Raw genomic sequence first — 14,465 nt, forward strand, 5'->3', positions numbered from 1 at the left:
GCCTACAGAGTTTTGCTCGCGGAACGTAATCTCGCTGGCAAAAGGCTTGTTTTTTTTCCACAGAGAATTTTTGTATCATCAACTAAGTATTTGCCACGATAGTAGATTTTGAAAAAAAAGTCGTGGGAAAATGCGAAATTTCTTGCAGTGAAAGTTGTGAAAGCAGGCATGCATGATAAACTTTCCTAAAATCTTTTCTCAAGCTTTTTGCATATCATAGCTCCGATCGAATCAAATGGTCAAACTGACGTCAGTTAATGATGAGTATAACCAAAGGTAAGTTGATAATAATTACATATAGGAAGAAGGTAAAGAAGAGGCCATTGGGATTAGTTTTATATTATAATTAATTTGTAATTAGTGTTGATAAAAAGGGAAGATGCTAAAAGTGGAAGAGGCTCTACCTTCTCCGACAGCTATTATTGACTAACATTTAGGGACTGCCGCCCTGCAGTTGTCCTGTTGTGTGTAGAAGTTCACGTACGTGTAATTAATTAATATTGATGAAATACTAGGCCTTTATATATATATATACTAACACATTAAAATCGTCGAATAAACATGCATGGCAAAGATCAGATCATCATACGATTAAGATTAAACGGTTTTATTTATTTCCGTTCGAAAGAGATCAGAAGATCATAAATATATTTTTACTCATAGATCCGCGCGATCCATAGAAAAGAAAAAAGTACAGATAAAGACGATTTACCCAGAAAAAAACACATATAATATATTATATGAAGTACTTGACGTTGCGGAGTTGTCAAATCGACGTATCAACAACCTCACCCTAAAAACAAAAAAACAAAAAAAAAAAACTGATTTAATTTAATGATACCAGTTTTTACAAGTAAACGACATGAATTGACGATGACCATGATTTTCTTCCTTTTTTTTTTTTTTTTTTTTTTTCTCCAAAGCTCGAGGTTCGGTACGTAGTTCTAGTACTAGTTCAATATCCAATCAAGTAAAGATCGAATAATAATTAAACACCTGCCTGCAGCAACAGTACTTTGATGTAATCACTGATCCCTATGATCATTAGGTTACCTTAGCATTCATAAAATTTATACCATTACTGTCATTATCCAATAATATTATATATATTATCTAATTAACGTAGTACTGATCCAAGCTGTACAGGCTGATCTATGAGGTTGAAGCGTCCTGATCTCGATCATCGGTAACGTTGTCATGATTCAAAAACTGTGTTTGATCGAGAATCTCAGATATGTCCAAAGTGGTACCCTTCAAATTACACATCTGGACCCACTTCACTGCTGCATGTACGTACGTGTAACACGGGTCCTAGCTGCTAGCTAGCTAGCTCAAAGCCTGTACTCCGATGGTCCGACGTCGCTGCTCAGGAAACGAAGAAGAGATCGTTATATATACGTCCATTACAAGCAATACAGCTCTTAAAGGAATACTGCAAGTTTTAGCACTTTGCTACAAATTAACCCTAACTGGGCCACAATGGTACCTCTCCACCATTAAATTCACAGCCTGATCAGTATACTCACGTCATTTCCATACTAACCGGCCATTTCTCTGTTTTCTCTCAAATACTTTCAAAAAAAAAAAAATACTCCTAGCTAGCTAAGGCTAGAGCTCGTTCAGCGAGCTGCTTTTCTCTGTTCTCCTTTTTCTCTCCATATGTCATCTAGTTTTTATTAAATACCAATTCCCCCGTTCCTTATTGATCTGCTATTGGCACACCAATATCACTGCTTTGAGAGAAGAGAGAGAGAGGATGGGACATCACTCATGCTGCAACAAGCAGAAGGTGAAAAGAGGGCTATGGTCACCGGAAGAAGATGAGAAACTCATCAATTACATTTCGACCTATGGCCATGGTTGCTGGAGTTCTGTCCCCAAACATGCCGGTAGAAATTTCACCTGCTGCTGACCTCTCTCCCTCTCTCCAAAATGATCGTTTCAGTTAATGCGCTAGATTGCAGGTTAAATATTTTCATTGTTTTTTTTTTTTCATTTTTTCTCGTTTGGCTTTTCGATGCAGGTCTGCAGAGATGTGGGAAGAGCTGCAGATTAAGATGGATAAATTATCTCAGACCAGACTTAAAACGTGGGAGCTTCTCACCTGAAGAAGCAGCACTCATAATCGAACTCCATAGCATTCTAGGAAACAGGTACCCTTCATCTTCTTCGGTCCTCATCTCCTTTTATTCTTTTCGTCAATATTTTAAGCATATATAGATATTGCGGTTATAACGCTTTTCTGTATATATGCAAGAGTGACAATTTTTTATTTCGGACAGGTGGGCTCAGATAGCCAAGCACTTACCAGGAAGAACAGACAATGAGGTTAAGAACTTCTGGAATTCAAGTATAAAGAAGAAGCTCATCTCTCAAGAGCTCGCTCCTGCTGTAGCCACCTTTCCTGCTGATATCTGCTATCATGGAAACTCTGAAGAAGGTTTCTTCTCTTTAAATGCAAACCCTAACTGGATCCTCAGCTCTCAACAAGACCAGCTATACCTTCCAGCCAATCCAAACCCAGTGTTACAAGTCTTTGATCATGGTGATCTTAAATTAGAGAACCCCGAACTCGGTGCCAACTTGGTTCATTTTCCTCCCGGCCTGTTGCCTCCACCATCCATTTCTTCTTCTAATGACCCCATGATATGGTCATTAGGCTACCAATCCCAACAGCTTGACCTCAGTCAAGAGCATCAAATTTTCAGCATAGGATCAGCAACCAGCAGACATTATCTTGGCGAAAAAGTACTTATCGATCCAAGTATAATCACAGCACCGCATTATGAGAATTCATTAACAGTGCCTCCGATGCCAAAACTTTGTGAGATCATTGATGGGAATGTTTGTAGCGTTCCATATTCATCTGCTTCGCAAGATCACGATCTCGAACCGCTTGCTATCCCATGTTTTCCATCTGCAGGTTCCAACTATCCGCATGATCCACACGTGGTACCCAACAATCAAATGGAGTACATCGATGTCATCATGCCATCATCATCTTCTTCATCGCCATCTTCCTTCTCCCCATTGTCAAGTGGCCAACTGTCGCAAACCCTAAGTTTCGTTCAAGCTGGGACCCAGCTTAGCTAGACATGGTACTTTATTGGAGTAATTGGGTACCGTGCATGCATGTATTGATCATATATAGACATATATATAATTGATAGAACGCATTGTATTTATTGAGAAAACCTAAATGTTTCTAGGTCAAGGTGAGTAATGCTGGTGAAGTTCCATTCACACGTGCATATGAGTATTTTCTGGAGTTCTACTACTGAACAATATATATATATATTTGTATATCACTGAAAATTTCTACTTTATATATGTAGCAGCACCTGTTTTCATGATCATTTTACGACTTCAATGCATGGGTATCTCTCTCTCTCTCTAGATCTTTCGATTCTCTCCCTCTCCATATATAAGGAGTTGCGGGTGAGTACATGATCAATAGAAGACAAATTCACAGACATGATCAATAGAAGACAAATTCAGAGACGATCCATAGTCAACGTGCGTGTAGAAATTTTTACGCCATAAAGCTCCTAGAAAAGTGATACAGTCACCGACCGATGGGCTAGCGTACTTGTGGCGGCTAGCATGATTGTACGGACCATTACATAAAGCATACGGAAAAAGAATCATTCGATCGATCAAGGATGAAGGGTTACAGACAAAATTGTCTAATTATCAACTCTCATCAAATGGGCTTCATGTCTTCAAAACTAACTCTATTGATTTCCCATGATATCCGGCCAGCTAAGCTGCTTGCTGTGAATTTTGAGGGATTAACTCTATATATCCTATTACGTGTAATGACAATATTATATACATAATGACAATAGTTCGAAACAAAAAAAATCAATAAACGAATCCTTTTTAGAATTTGGTATATGGACGTTAAGTATATAATATTATATAAATATATATATATATATAAAAGCTGGCATGGGTCTTGCAACTTAATTCATCAGATAATCTAAATTCTAGCCTGAGTTTGACGTATTGAAAAACCATACATGGATGGATCAAAGTGCATGGGCTGCTTCATTTGATGTGTTTGGTACGTTGCATCAAATTAAGGGATCGATTGATATTCCTCGATGATCAGCTTTTTGACCCTCCATACACCTTTGTTACGCTGTAAGTTGCCGTCTAATTTGTAATCTATTGAGCGCGCGCATAGGTGGGAGAGAGAGAGAGAGAGAGAGAGAGAGAGAGAGAGAATTTTGAAGTACAATTACATAATTAAGAACTCTATCTACAATCATTTTTACTTATTTTTATTGTACTCCACTAATATGATTGGCTGCATGCATTATTTTGTTTAATATAAAATAATTATGTTGATCAATCATGAATATTAATAAAATTAAATAAAAAATACACAAAAATAATTATATATAAGAAAACTTTTATATAAGTACATCATGATATATATGTATTAAATCGCACAACTTGATCTCCTGATCATCAAATGCATGAATTAATTATGGCGTTTAGTTAGTACTTGTGCATGCTAGCTTTATAAGGAGATCATGCAAGTAGTAGCTAGGTCGTCAATTAATAACTTTTTGAATGATGATGATCAGATCAATTAGTTCGACAACTTTATAAAATAATCATGATTTGCATGCTATTTATTTTATTTTTGTATTTTTTTCATGCAGTACTATCAAAAAACGACAACAACATTAACATCGCTACCATTTAATTAATTAATTTGCAGTTTTTATGACTATATATTGTGAAGTAGTACTACTACTGATCATGTCTACCCATGATCTGTTTTTAATATCAGCTTCGTACGTACGTACCTCTAGAATAATATTGCTCACTAATTTATAAATACTAAGATAAGATTCCACTCTTATCAAAATAATTAGTTATCACTTTAATTGGCCATCCAAATCTAAATTTTTTGGCATGGCCAGGACACTACAAGAAAATGGGCCTGAATCAGCGATTTTTTAACTGCTGCTAAATAAACCGCTGGAAATAATGATTATAAGTAACGATTACATGATCGCCGGCCTTATTTTTTATTAACCTCACGCGTGGGCCTATTTTCAATATTTGGGCCGATTATTAAACTAACAGCAACGATTTACATCGCTGCAATTAAAACATTAATGTCCCGGCGGGGTCCCTGCTTCGCAACAAGCCCGCGCGCGAAAATTAGGAAGTTTTATTTTCCCCCCCTCTTCCATTTTTCTTCTTCACCGTCCCGACACCCACAGTACCCAAGTCGATTTTCATTTTCCTTCAGCGGCATTTTCGCCTACCTGCAAATCCACCCACCCGAACCATTTAATCCGCTCAAAATTTGGGGTTTTTTGGTTTGGCCTTCCGCAGTTCGCTGCAGACCCATCGTTCCCGAGAGCATACAAAACCCATTTGCTCTGCCTCCATCTTAGGTTAGCTTGTGACTGGGCACGGGCATTCCACCATCGTCATCGGAAAATCTCTGGTTTAAAGCTTGGGACTCTGTTTCATGAACCACATGTATTTCATTCTTAAATATCCTCACTCGTTGGTTTCGAAAAAATGTGCATTTTTGGCTTGTAGAACAATTTTTTGGGATACCGATTGTGAAAGCTTGTCCGGCGTGGACGTATACTGCAGAGTTTTACTGATTTTTGGGGTTAAGGGCGAAAGGGATGCTTCCTGATTGACACCAGATTTCATTTTCCCCCTCTGAGAGTAAATATATATATATGAGCTTATATGGATGTAGGCGTCGAGTAACTTGCCCTTGTTGAGCTTAGTTGCTCCAGTTGTCTTCCTCAGCTACATTAAATTAATCAACTTCTAGTTACATCACTAATATATTCCTAGCTTATTTGCTGAAAATTACTAGTTTGAAGCTACCCGAGGCATTGGCTTTGTGTATAGATAGTGGTACTTTTTTTTTAATCCAAACATGTTGATGGATGATTGAATCAATGGATGTTAATTAGATTAGTTTATTTCTTTTCCAATGATTAAGTTGCCTACCATCATTAGAAACTTGCCCAAAATCTCTGCATATTGGGAAAATTAGTACATTGAGAGAGGATTAACTCCTAAAAAATTGATCACTTAACAATAACATTAACCACAACAACATTAACTGGTTGGGTTTCTCTCTCTCTCCTCACATGAGCATGGAGATTTCTTTAGGCCCTCATAGCCATCAGGTTTTAGCATCCTCCCTCAGCTACTCTTTCTACAAATGTCCCGACAACCCTTTCCATTCGCAACCTCACTTGTACTATGGTATCTTCCATGGAACTAGTAGATAGGCTAGCTTGTATGCCCCTCTATCTGCAGTGCCACTCAAGTCTAGTGGCATTGGTTTGGTAAATTCCAAACCAACTCATTTGTACAACTCTGATATGCAAGGCTTTTCTTGTTGGTTCATTGCTGTAATTTAACAATTATTTGAACCCTTTCATAACTGTTAAATGCTATGGCCACCTAGAAATTAAATGACATTGTCAACCATTCTTACAAGTTCAATTTCTTTATATATTCTAATATTACGAAAGAACAAATTTGTTTGGATTGATTTTATGCATATGTATGTGACATGCTGTTGAATTTTATGATTTTATTACTTCTGTATGAATCATTGCTATTATTAGTACATTTAACCTAATATTGCTCTATAATTATATCCTGGTTTAACTACTACAGTCTACTGCAATCTTCGATTGGGTTATGAGTGTAATGGATCAAATTGACAATTTGATTCCAATGTTTCCAGTATATATTAGAAGAGTCATATTTATTTATTGGTCGTTCATGTTGTTATGATGGAGATTCTATTTAATTGGTGATTCATATCATATTTATTTATTTTAAAGCTTATTGAATTTGATTCATATCATGTTTTGCGTTATCTTAATAATTGAAGTTCGAATGATTAGTCATTAGGTGATCTCAATGGTGTAAATTCTTTTAACCAAATGATTTTTTTATAGAACTAATAGTTTTGAATTCCAAAACTGCTTAATGATTAAACATTTAACCCTCAATTATAATGCCACTAAAAGGTCATAAAACGATTTAGATGTGCAAGATTTTGGTGCATTCCTATTTTCTTGCTACGGACATTTCCCACCCCATTTTTGAGTCTACCAAGTCACTTAGACTTCTTCCTTCTGATAGCCCCGAGGTACACGATAAGACCCTAATTTCAGTCGTACTTTTTTGCATGGTCGATTTTGGCCAATTGGAACATATAATTAGAGGTTGTTGAGGTTTTTGAATTAGTCCAACTTGAGCCAGTATGCTAATGTTATGTTGGAAGGCTATATGTATGCTACCCTCAAGATATTTATTATTATGAACTTTCTTGAATTTAATCTTCATTTATCCATTTTGTTAGGCATGTTCAAAGGGCAGTGATCAGAGTTTGGTCTAGTTTCTCACTCGTCATTCGCCTGCTACTTGGATGTGAAGCCTAGAGGAAAAGGAAAACCTTCCTCTTATGCATATTCTTACTGAATTATTTCCGTAAGGTTGATCATCCTTCAGTTCTCTTTCCGATCCACAAAAGTCGCAGCAGGTATGTTCTTCGAGTCTTCCCTTTCCACTTTATTTATATTACTGTAGTCAGTAATATAAATTACAGGCCTTCATTTTCCTTGGAATCAGACTTGCCTCTTTTGGTTGATTTGCTTCTATAATTTTTGGGTATCTCTATTTTTTTTTTGTACTGTCTTTTTAGTTCTTGAAATATCAACAAACTAGTTACTTATTGTTTTCAATGTTTTATAGGTTGTTCTTTATATTTCTTTGTCTGGGTTAGGACTTAACTTTTGAGCTGTAATCTTGAATTGACTCTTCCTTTCCCCCATACATGTGGATCTATTGAGTTTCATTATATTTCCCCCCCTTCTCTATAGTCTGTTTGGTTCTCAAGAACATTTCTGTACATTTAGAAAAATGCATTTTTCTTCAAAGGAAAATATAATTAAAACATATACCATCTACACCGGTCTAATAACGGAAGAAAGGCCAATTATAAGCTAGAAAAATGCTACTCTCACCTCTCAAACTTACTGCTCAGTGTTTGAGATGTGAATTTTTTTAATCAGCGTTTTTTAAGTTTTCCCATTAGATAGTGATTAAAGAAGTATTTTTTAATTAGAACCCATGATGGATCCCAACTAGAGCTGGGATTGGTGGGCGTAGACCCACCCATAAGTGTGGGAATTGCAAACATTTGTAAAACGGAACAAAGTAGGTTTGGTAAACAACAAGATCCTAGCTTTGACAAAATATATAAAATTTGGTCAAAGCTATGGAAGTAATTTGTAGATGCAGATAATAGCACAAAATATATATGTAATTAATATTACCTATTAATACAACAATAAGGTATTGGTATTGAAGCTGTAATACCCTAGAGCATGTAGACTGAACTTGTGCATAATTAATACGACTCTGTCAGCATATATCAAATGTGCTGTTCAACTATTGTTCACAACAACATTGTCAGATAATTTTTTAGGTGATATAGTTCCCAGACGATACTTGTTAATGAGACTGTTGGCCATGCCAAATCACTATTCTCATCAAGTGTGGAACTGAAATTATTCCAGGCCCTGATACAGAAGGTCAGAATCTATTCACATTGGTATTCTGTAGTTCAATACGACTGATCTTGTCGATGAGAAATCGCAATGTATAACTGTCTGCTGCTCATTACTTATTTAAAGTCAAAATTCCTTTGGGCCCTATAAATATTGGTTGTGTTATAATGCATGACAGAAGTGATCTTCCCACAAGACTTTTGGTGTAATACTGAAGTATACAATGAGTCATTTATTTCCAAATGCTGACAGTAAATATGCAGCGGCTGTGTACCATAATTGTAATATGTATATAATGTGCTTTTACTGAAATTACAATGTTTATAGTAATGATGGCCTTGAATTTTTATGTAACAAACAGATATGTTTTGGGGTTTGCACGATGCAGAAGAGTGGCAGGGGTATACCTATGTCTCCTCACAGTTTTCAGTGCAGCACAGTTGTGGATGCTCCAGCAACTAGTTGTACAAATAATGATCTAAGCTTCCAAAAAGCATCTGAACCTGATTTTTATTGTGTGTTTATTGAGAGTGTGAGAAAGATACTATCCATATGTAACCAGTGACAAAACGACTATTTTATTGCTCCTCTTTATAGTTCACTACCTTCCATTAATGCACCATGCCAATGTATCTGTTTGGTTTAAGATTCAGTACAATGTAGTCAGTATTGGATGAGTATGGTTGTTAAAATGCCAACAATGTTGTATTGGATGATTAGTATGGTTGTTAAATGCCAAGTTATATTTGGATGAATGTATATTTTTGGTTAACTTTGGCTTTTTTGTATTGTAGTATTTGAGGAAATTGTGAGTGAGTGGAGCAGCCTATTCAATTAGGTACCCAAGAATTTGATATAAGCAAACGAAAGGTGCAGCAGCCTGGGGAGATTTTTTGCAGCGCCACTCCCTGCGCTGGTAAAAAAAAAAATACAAGCTGGCCACTTTATTTCCAGCGCTACATGACCGCTGCTTTTAATCCCAACAGATTTTCAGATTATACTTGCAGCGCAACACACACCGCTGGCTTAAATGTGAAACAGTAACGAATATTTTATTTTCAGCGCTACTTACACCGCTGGTAATTGTTTAAAGTCAGTACCCCAATGAACTTTGCAGCGCTGTAAATCGCTGCGAATAAAATTATTTTGCAGCGTAATACACAACGCTGCAAATAATCGTACCTAGACGCAGCGTCATTTTAGTTCGCTGCATATAATTTATAATTATTGGCAGCGATTTGATGACTATTTCTAGCGATCTACTTACGCTGTAAATGATTTTAATCAGCGATTTTTGGGATAGGAGGGAAGGATATTATGGCGAATAATTTCAGATTTGCAGCGCCTAGAATCGCTGGTAATAGCTGTTTATATATAGCGAAATTTGTGTATCGCTGAAAAAATTTATAAGTGAGTATGCAATTGCGACTAAATGCCGGCGCAGTATAAATCGCTGGTAATAAGTATTTCCAACGATTTTGGGGGTTTTTACCGACTATTTTGAGCGCTGTAAAAGACCCTTTTTCTTGTAGTGGGACATCGTACCTACTACATCAACCTAATTTACGTACTTAAGACCACTAGTAATGAGTTCAATAAAACTTTGGTCAAAATTCAATTAAAAAATTTATTTTTATAAATTTAGTTTGTCACTTTTCAACAATACTAAATAATAGACTCAACAAATTTATCACTATTCTATTAAAATATTAATTTTAATATTTTCATTTATTTTAATTCTAATTTGAATATTTATTCATTGTTAAAAAATTACACATACATTTTTTAAAGTTCATATTATTCTAACGGATAGAATTTTCTAACAGTTTTTATTTTTATTTTTTATAATGGTCATATTTTTCAACTGGTATATTTTTTTGAGCGGTCATAATTTTTTCAAGTATAGTACTATAGATGCAAATTAAAGTAAAACGCTACGTAAATGATTAAATATGTTTAAGAAACAAAAACTAGGAAACGCAGTAGGTAAGAATCAAAAAGCAAGAGGGAGAGAATTTTTTATGCCAAAATGATATTTGGCAAACAGCTGAGATTCAACAGATTTGGCCAATGAAATTGATAAAAGTTAAAATTACTATAATTTTGTTGAGTCCACTACAATCCCTTTTTATGCTTGCTAGTCAAATGTTGACTAAATTTTAACTTTGTTGAATCCACTAGTAATGCTCTAATAATTCTCTTTTAGGAACTGAAGGAATGAAATTACTTCGATGCACCAATAAAAGAAATTAAATTGTGAAATTGTTAATAGAACTCCACTTTGAATAATATATTATAATATGCTATCATCGCCGCCATGATACATTCGTTTCGTTTAAATTAATTTGTAACCGAGCATTTTCCTAATTAATTAATTAAATGATCAGTGAAATTAATATCTTCCTAAATAATTACCCTATAAATAGTAAAAGAAATTTTGACGTGGTTTTCCTAATTCCCATTATTACATATCTTTTAACATTAGATATACAAACTAATTAAAGAAAGAGATCAATGATCATGCCCATACGCCACGCATGCACACGTACAGTTACACAATGGAGACATCTTCGACGTGATTTTTTTTTTTTTAATCGATTAATGCGTACAGACAAAGCCTGGCTTTACAAACAACGTACGCACGTGTGAGCCCGACAAATTAAGGTTTAAGTCTAAAACTTAATGCATGTTTCCTTTTACTTTCACCTATCCCGTGAACACAATCTGGGAAGGATGGCAGGACCTTCAAATCAAGCGCCCTTTGTTTCAAGTACCATCGGATAGAGACATGCATGCAATATATAACATATATGCATTCCTTGATCATGCTCTTGTCACAGTAAGACATCAAACCAAAATCACAAATTATAACAAAACTGAAATTTACATGCAAACAAACTACAAACTTTCGCATGACTAAATCTTGAGTGACAAAAAAAAAAAAAAAAAAAAAAGAGGCAAGGAAGCATATATATATATAGTTAACAGAAAATGAAATTTTACACATGAGAGTTCAAATCGTACTCAATGGCCTTAATCTAGACCCTTCTTTCAGGTGCGCTGATCCACCACAAGGCAAAGATTCTTTTCAATTTGCAGCCTTGCAGTCTTACCAAAATATAGGCCAAGCTTTAAGCTTTTATTTTACTGATCAGAAGAGGCAAAAACGCTAAGCAGTAATTCTTGTCCGGCCCTTTGCTATTCTTCGAGCAATGACTCGCCTCCCACCCTTGGTAGCCTTGCTGTTCATGCAAAAAACAAGTGCCTTAGCCAACATGGAAATCCTATATGGTTCTGTTCACAATTCTCTAAGGTAAGTAAAACACATGCCAGAAGCCAGATATGACTTGACCGCAAAAAGTATCAATTCCAAACAGATTTGATTATAAATGAACATTAAGCTCTTGAATCAGCCGATGTAACAGTATGTAACAGAAAATAATTCTACTTATTATCCCCACACACCACATTTATTTTTATTTTTATTTTTTTCCTATAACAAGTATGTGTATGATATATGGATGATAAGTAGAACAACTCAATTAGTTTAACAAGAATAAAATAAAATAATAAAATAATAAAAATAAAAAAATATTTTTTTTTTTAAAATATATAAAGTGTATGATGTGGAATGATCACAAACATCCCTCGTAACAGAAAGGCCAATGACTTTCCAAGAATCCAACTATGTCCAACCAACCGTGAATCACACGTGGTCCACAGACTTCTCCAGTTTAAAGCTAGCTAGCACATTGTCATTTGTAGCTCGAAAACCATATGCATGTGTTATTCTGGTTTTTTTTTTTTTTTCTTCTTTTCTATTTTACACACACACACAAAGGGAGTAGAGCAGAGCAGAACAACATACCGAGCAAAGAACCCATGATTCCTCTTACGCCGGATGAGGCTAGGTTGGAAAGTCCTTTTGGGAAATAAAAGCATTGGCTCATTAGAAGAAGAAACATCTCCTGAAAAAATAAACAACTGCCAGTTATGCAGAAATCAGAAATAAAGGATGAAAATGAGGTCAATCACTAAAATTTTGAGCCAACTCTGGAAAGTCTAGCCAAAGTGTTACTGGGATATGCCTTTACATAACAGATTCCATATTGCTAGAAGACATTCTATCCACACGTGTTTCATCATCACCTCATGATCAGTCACGCCATTTGCAAATTTACTCGTAATATCACCTCAACCTGTGTAAAGCCTATGTGGCACCACCATTCAAATTCCGAAGCCAACCTAAATTCTCTCTCATAAAAAAAGTATACTCATTAGCTGTCTGGATACACCATCAGCTAGCATGCCCATATCATTCAGAAACGCAAAAGATCTTATAGGGTTTATCCTGTTGAAAAAGTACTTAATTCTGAGAGAAGATACCAGAAGCAAATGTCTGAATTACCTTCAAAAAGGCAATAAGTGCCTCTGTATCAGCACCTTTGAAGCATAAGTGTTGAGATTAAAGGACTATCAACCGTTCCCAGTGTATACAAAGTCTCAAGTCTAAAAGAAAAATATCATTCAACAAGTAGAAGAGACCAACAGCTGTCCCCGGTTGAGTTTATTCTTGCCTGCATAGATTATGCAATCCTAGAGAGCATTTGGCAGAAGTTGGGCAAAGTCTCCTTCAACCCGCTAGTGCAAGACTAAAAAAATAGCACCGAGAGCCGCAGAAACTAAGATGAATTTGCAAATTCCAAAAACTTTCTCCTCAATTAAACGTAACGGCATGCAGTTGATGCTAAAGCAACTACCGTCTTCCATTTTCATTACAGTGAGGAAAGATTGAACGATACTAAACTTCCATGCAAATTGGATTGCCTAATGCAGTTAGTTACAAAAAAAAAAGAGGGGGGGGGGGGGGGGGGGGGGGGGGGGGGAGTAACCAAACAAGCTAAATTATTCTCCAATCAAGTGGAATTTAGTGCTTATTCCTACAATACAAGAATGCCTATTAACTAGTGCTAGAAGCTTCGCCAGAAGCAAGCAAGACGAGGTCTCCAATCAAGATTCCCCATGAGTACATATCCAATGCTATATTATTCTCTTTCCCTAAATTCTCTCAGGAACCAAATCCAAGTTATAGACACCCTCTTTGAATATACAAATTCACCACTGATCAGTTTTTCGAATCATCGGGACCTAATAATGCCTTTCTCATTTGGTTATCTATTTGAATATTTTCAAAGCAACCAAACAGAGCATTAACAAAATCTAGTTCATCCTTGAATTTTCTCCGAAACCGAACATACACGTGCGTACTTAAAAAGTCAGAGAGAGAGAGAGAGAGTACCATCCTGCAAGAAGAACCGAAAAGAAGGGAGGCCACAGGGGTAAAGGTATCCTTCAGAGGTAACTTTTTGCAGAAACTCAGCGTGGTTTTGCTGTGGCAAATGGAGGGAGGTCTGGAACTTGGAGAGTGACGGGAATAGCTTTGGACTGATATCGAGGCCTTCAGATACGATTCGGAGATTCGTATTTGGGTTCTGGTGAACAAAGGGGTTAGATGATAACCGATTCAGAAGAGAAGCTCCGGTACGGACCAGCTTTCTCGAAGCCATTTTTTTCCAAGAAGAAACGGTAATGGTTCTTCTGCTAAACCCTAAAGAGAGTGACCCAAAAGGGGTTAGGGATAGGTGTGGAATTTTAAATATTGGGCCGTGAGCGGTGTTGAGCTTTAAGGCCGTGTTTGGTTGCATGGGCTTCAAAATAGTTTAAATATTAGGTATAAATGATTATCTTTTTATTTTTATTTTTTTTATCGGTAGACCTTTTTATCTTTTTTAAAAGACAATTAATTCATCCATCAAGCAATTAACACATCTCCCGCCTTAACAATAAATAGGTCGAATACATGATGAAGATCACTCCATC

The 14,465-nt window shown here is 36.0% G+C and overlaps 2 protein-coding genes and 1 long non-coding RNA gene across 3 annotated transcripts; 2 read left to right on the forward strand and 1 right to left on the reverse strand.

Moving 5' to 3' along the window:
* Nucleotides 1-1,372: 1,372 nt before the first annotated feature.
* LOC122303261 (transcription factor MYB26-like) lies at nt 1,373-3,356 on the forward strand. The gene is made up of 3 exons (XM_043114952.1): nt 1,373-1,889; nt 2,024-2,153; nt 2,283-3,356. The coding sequence occupies exons 1-3, from the start codon at nt 1,757-1,759 to the stop codon at nt 3,091-3,093; spliced, it is 1,074 nt and encodes a 357-aa protein (XP_042970886.1). The 5' UTR covers nt 1,373-1,756; the 3' UTR covers nt 3,094-3,356.
* A 4,019-nt stretch (nt 3,357-7,375) lies between these two features.
* Nucleotides 7,376-9,340, forward strand: LOC122303266. The gene is made up of 2 exons (XR_006240640.1): nt 7,376-7,555; nt 8,947-9,340. It is a non-coding gene; the product is annotated as an uncharacterized LOC122303266 (long non-coding RNA).
* A 2,034-nt stretch (nt 9,341-11,374) lies between these two features.
* On the reverse strand, nt 11,375-14,239 carry LOC122281220. Its single transcript, XM_043092571.1, has 3 exons — nt 13,885-14,239; nt 12,454-12,553; nt 11,375-11,827 (listed from the first exon to the last, which is right to left on the reverse strand). Exons 1-3 carry the CDS (start codon nt 14,150-14,152, stop codon nt 11,755-11,757), a joined length of 441 nt encoding a protein of 146 aa, XP_042948505.1. The 5' UTR covers nt 14,153-14,239; the 3' UTR covers nt 11,375-11,754.
* Between the last annotated feature and the right edge of the window lie 226 nt (nt 14,240-14,465).

This window comes from Carya illinoinensis, chromosome 1 (genome assembly GCF_018687715.1).
Source record: "Carya illinoinensis cultivar Pawnee chromosome 1, C.illinoinensisPawnee_v1, whole genome shotgun sequence".
Taxonomy (NCBI): domain Eukaryota; kingdom Viridiplantae; phylum Streptophyta; class Magnoliopsida; order Fagales; family Juglandaceae; genus Carya; species Carya illinoinensis.

What these genes read in the sequence shown, in the direction of transcription:
- LOC122303261 (XM_043114952.1), top strand. Translation starts at nt 1,757, where the DNA reads ATGGGACATCACTCATGCTGCAACAAGCAGAAGGTGAAAAGAGGGCTA. An exon ending in TTCTGTCCCCAAACATGCCG is followed by an intron (nt 1,890 to 2,023) that starts GTAGAAATTTCA and finishes TTTTCGATGCAG; the next exon opens with GTCTGCAGAGATGTGGGAAG. An exon ending in CATAGCATTCTAGGAAACAG is followed by an intron (nt 2,154 to 2,282) that starts GTACCCTTCATC and finishes TATTTCGGACAG; the next exon opens with GTGGGCTCAGATAGCCAAGC.
- LOC122281220 (XM_043092571.1), bottom strand. Translation starts at nt 14,152, where the DNA reads ATGGCTTCGAGAAAGCTGGTCCGTACCGGAGCTTCTCTTCTGAATCGG. An exon ending in TCGGTTCTTCTTGCAGGATG is followed by an intron (nt 12,554 to 13,884) that starts GTACTCTCTCTC and finishes TTATTTTTTCAG; the next exon opens with GAGATGTTTCTTCTTCTAAT. An exon ending in AATCATGGGTTCTTTGCTCG is followed by an intron (nt 11,828 to 12,453) that starts GTATGTTGTTCT and finishes TTGCATGAACAG; the next exon opens with CAAGGCTACCAAGGGTGGGA.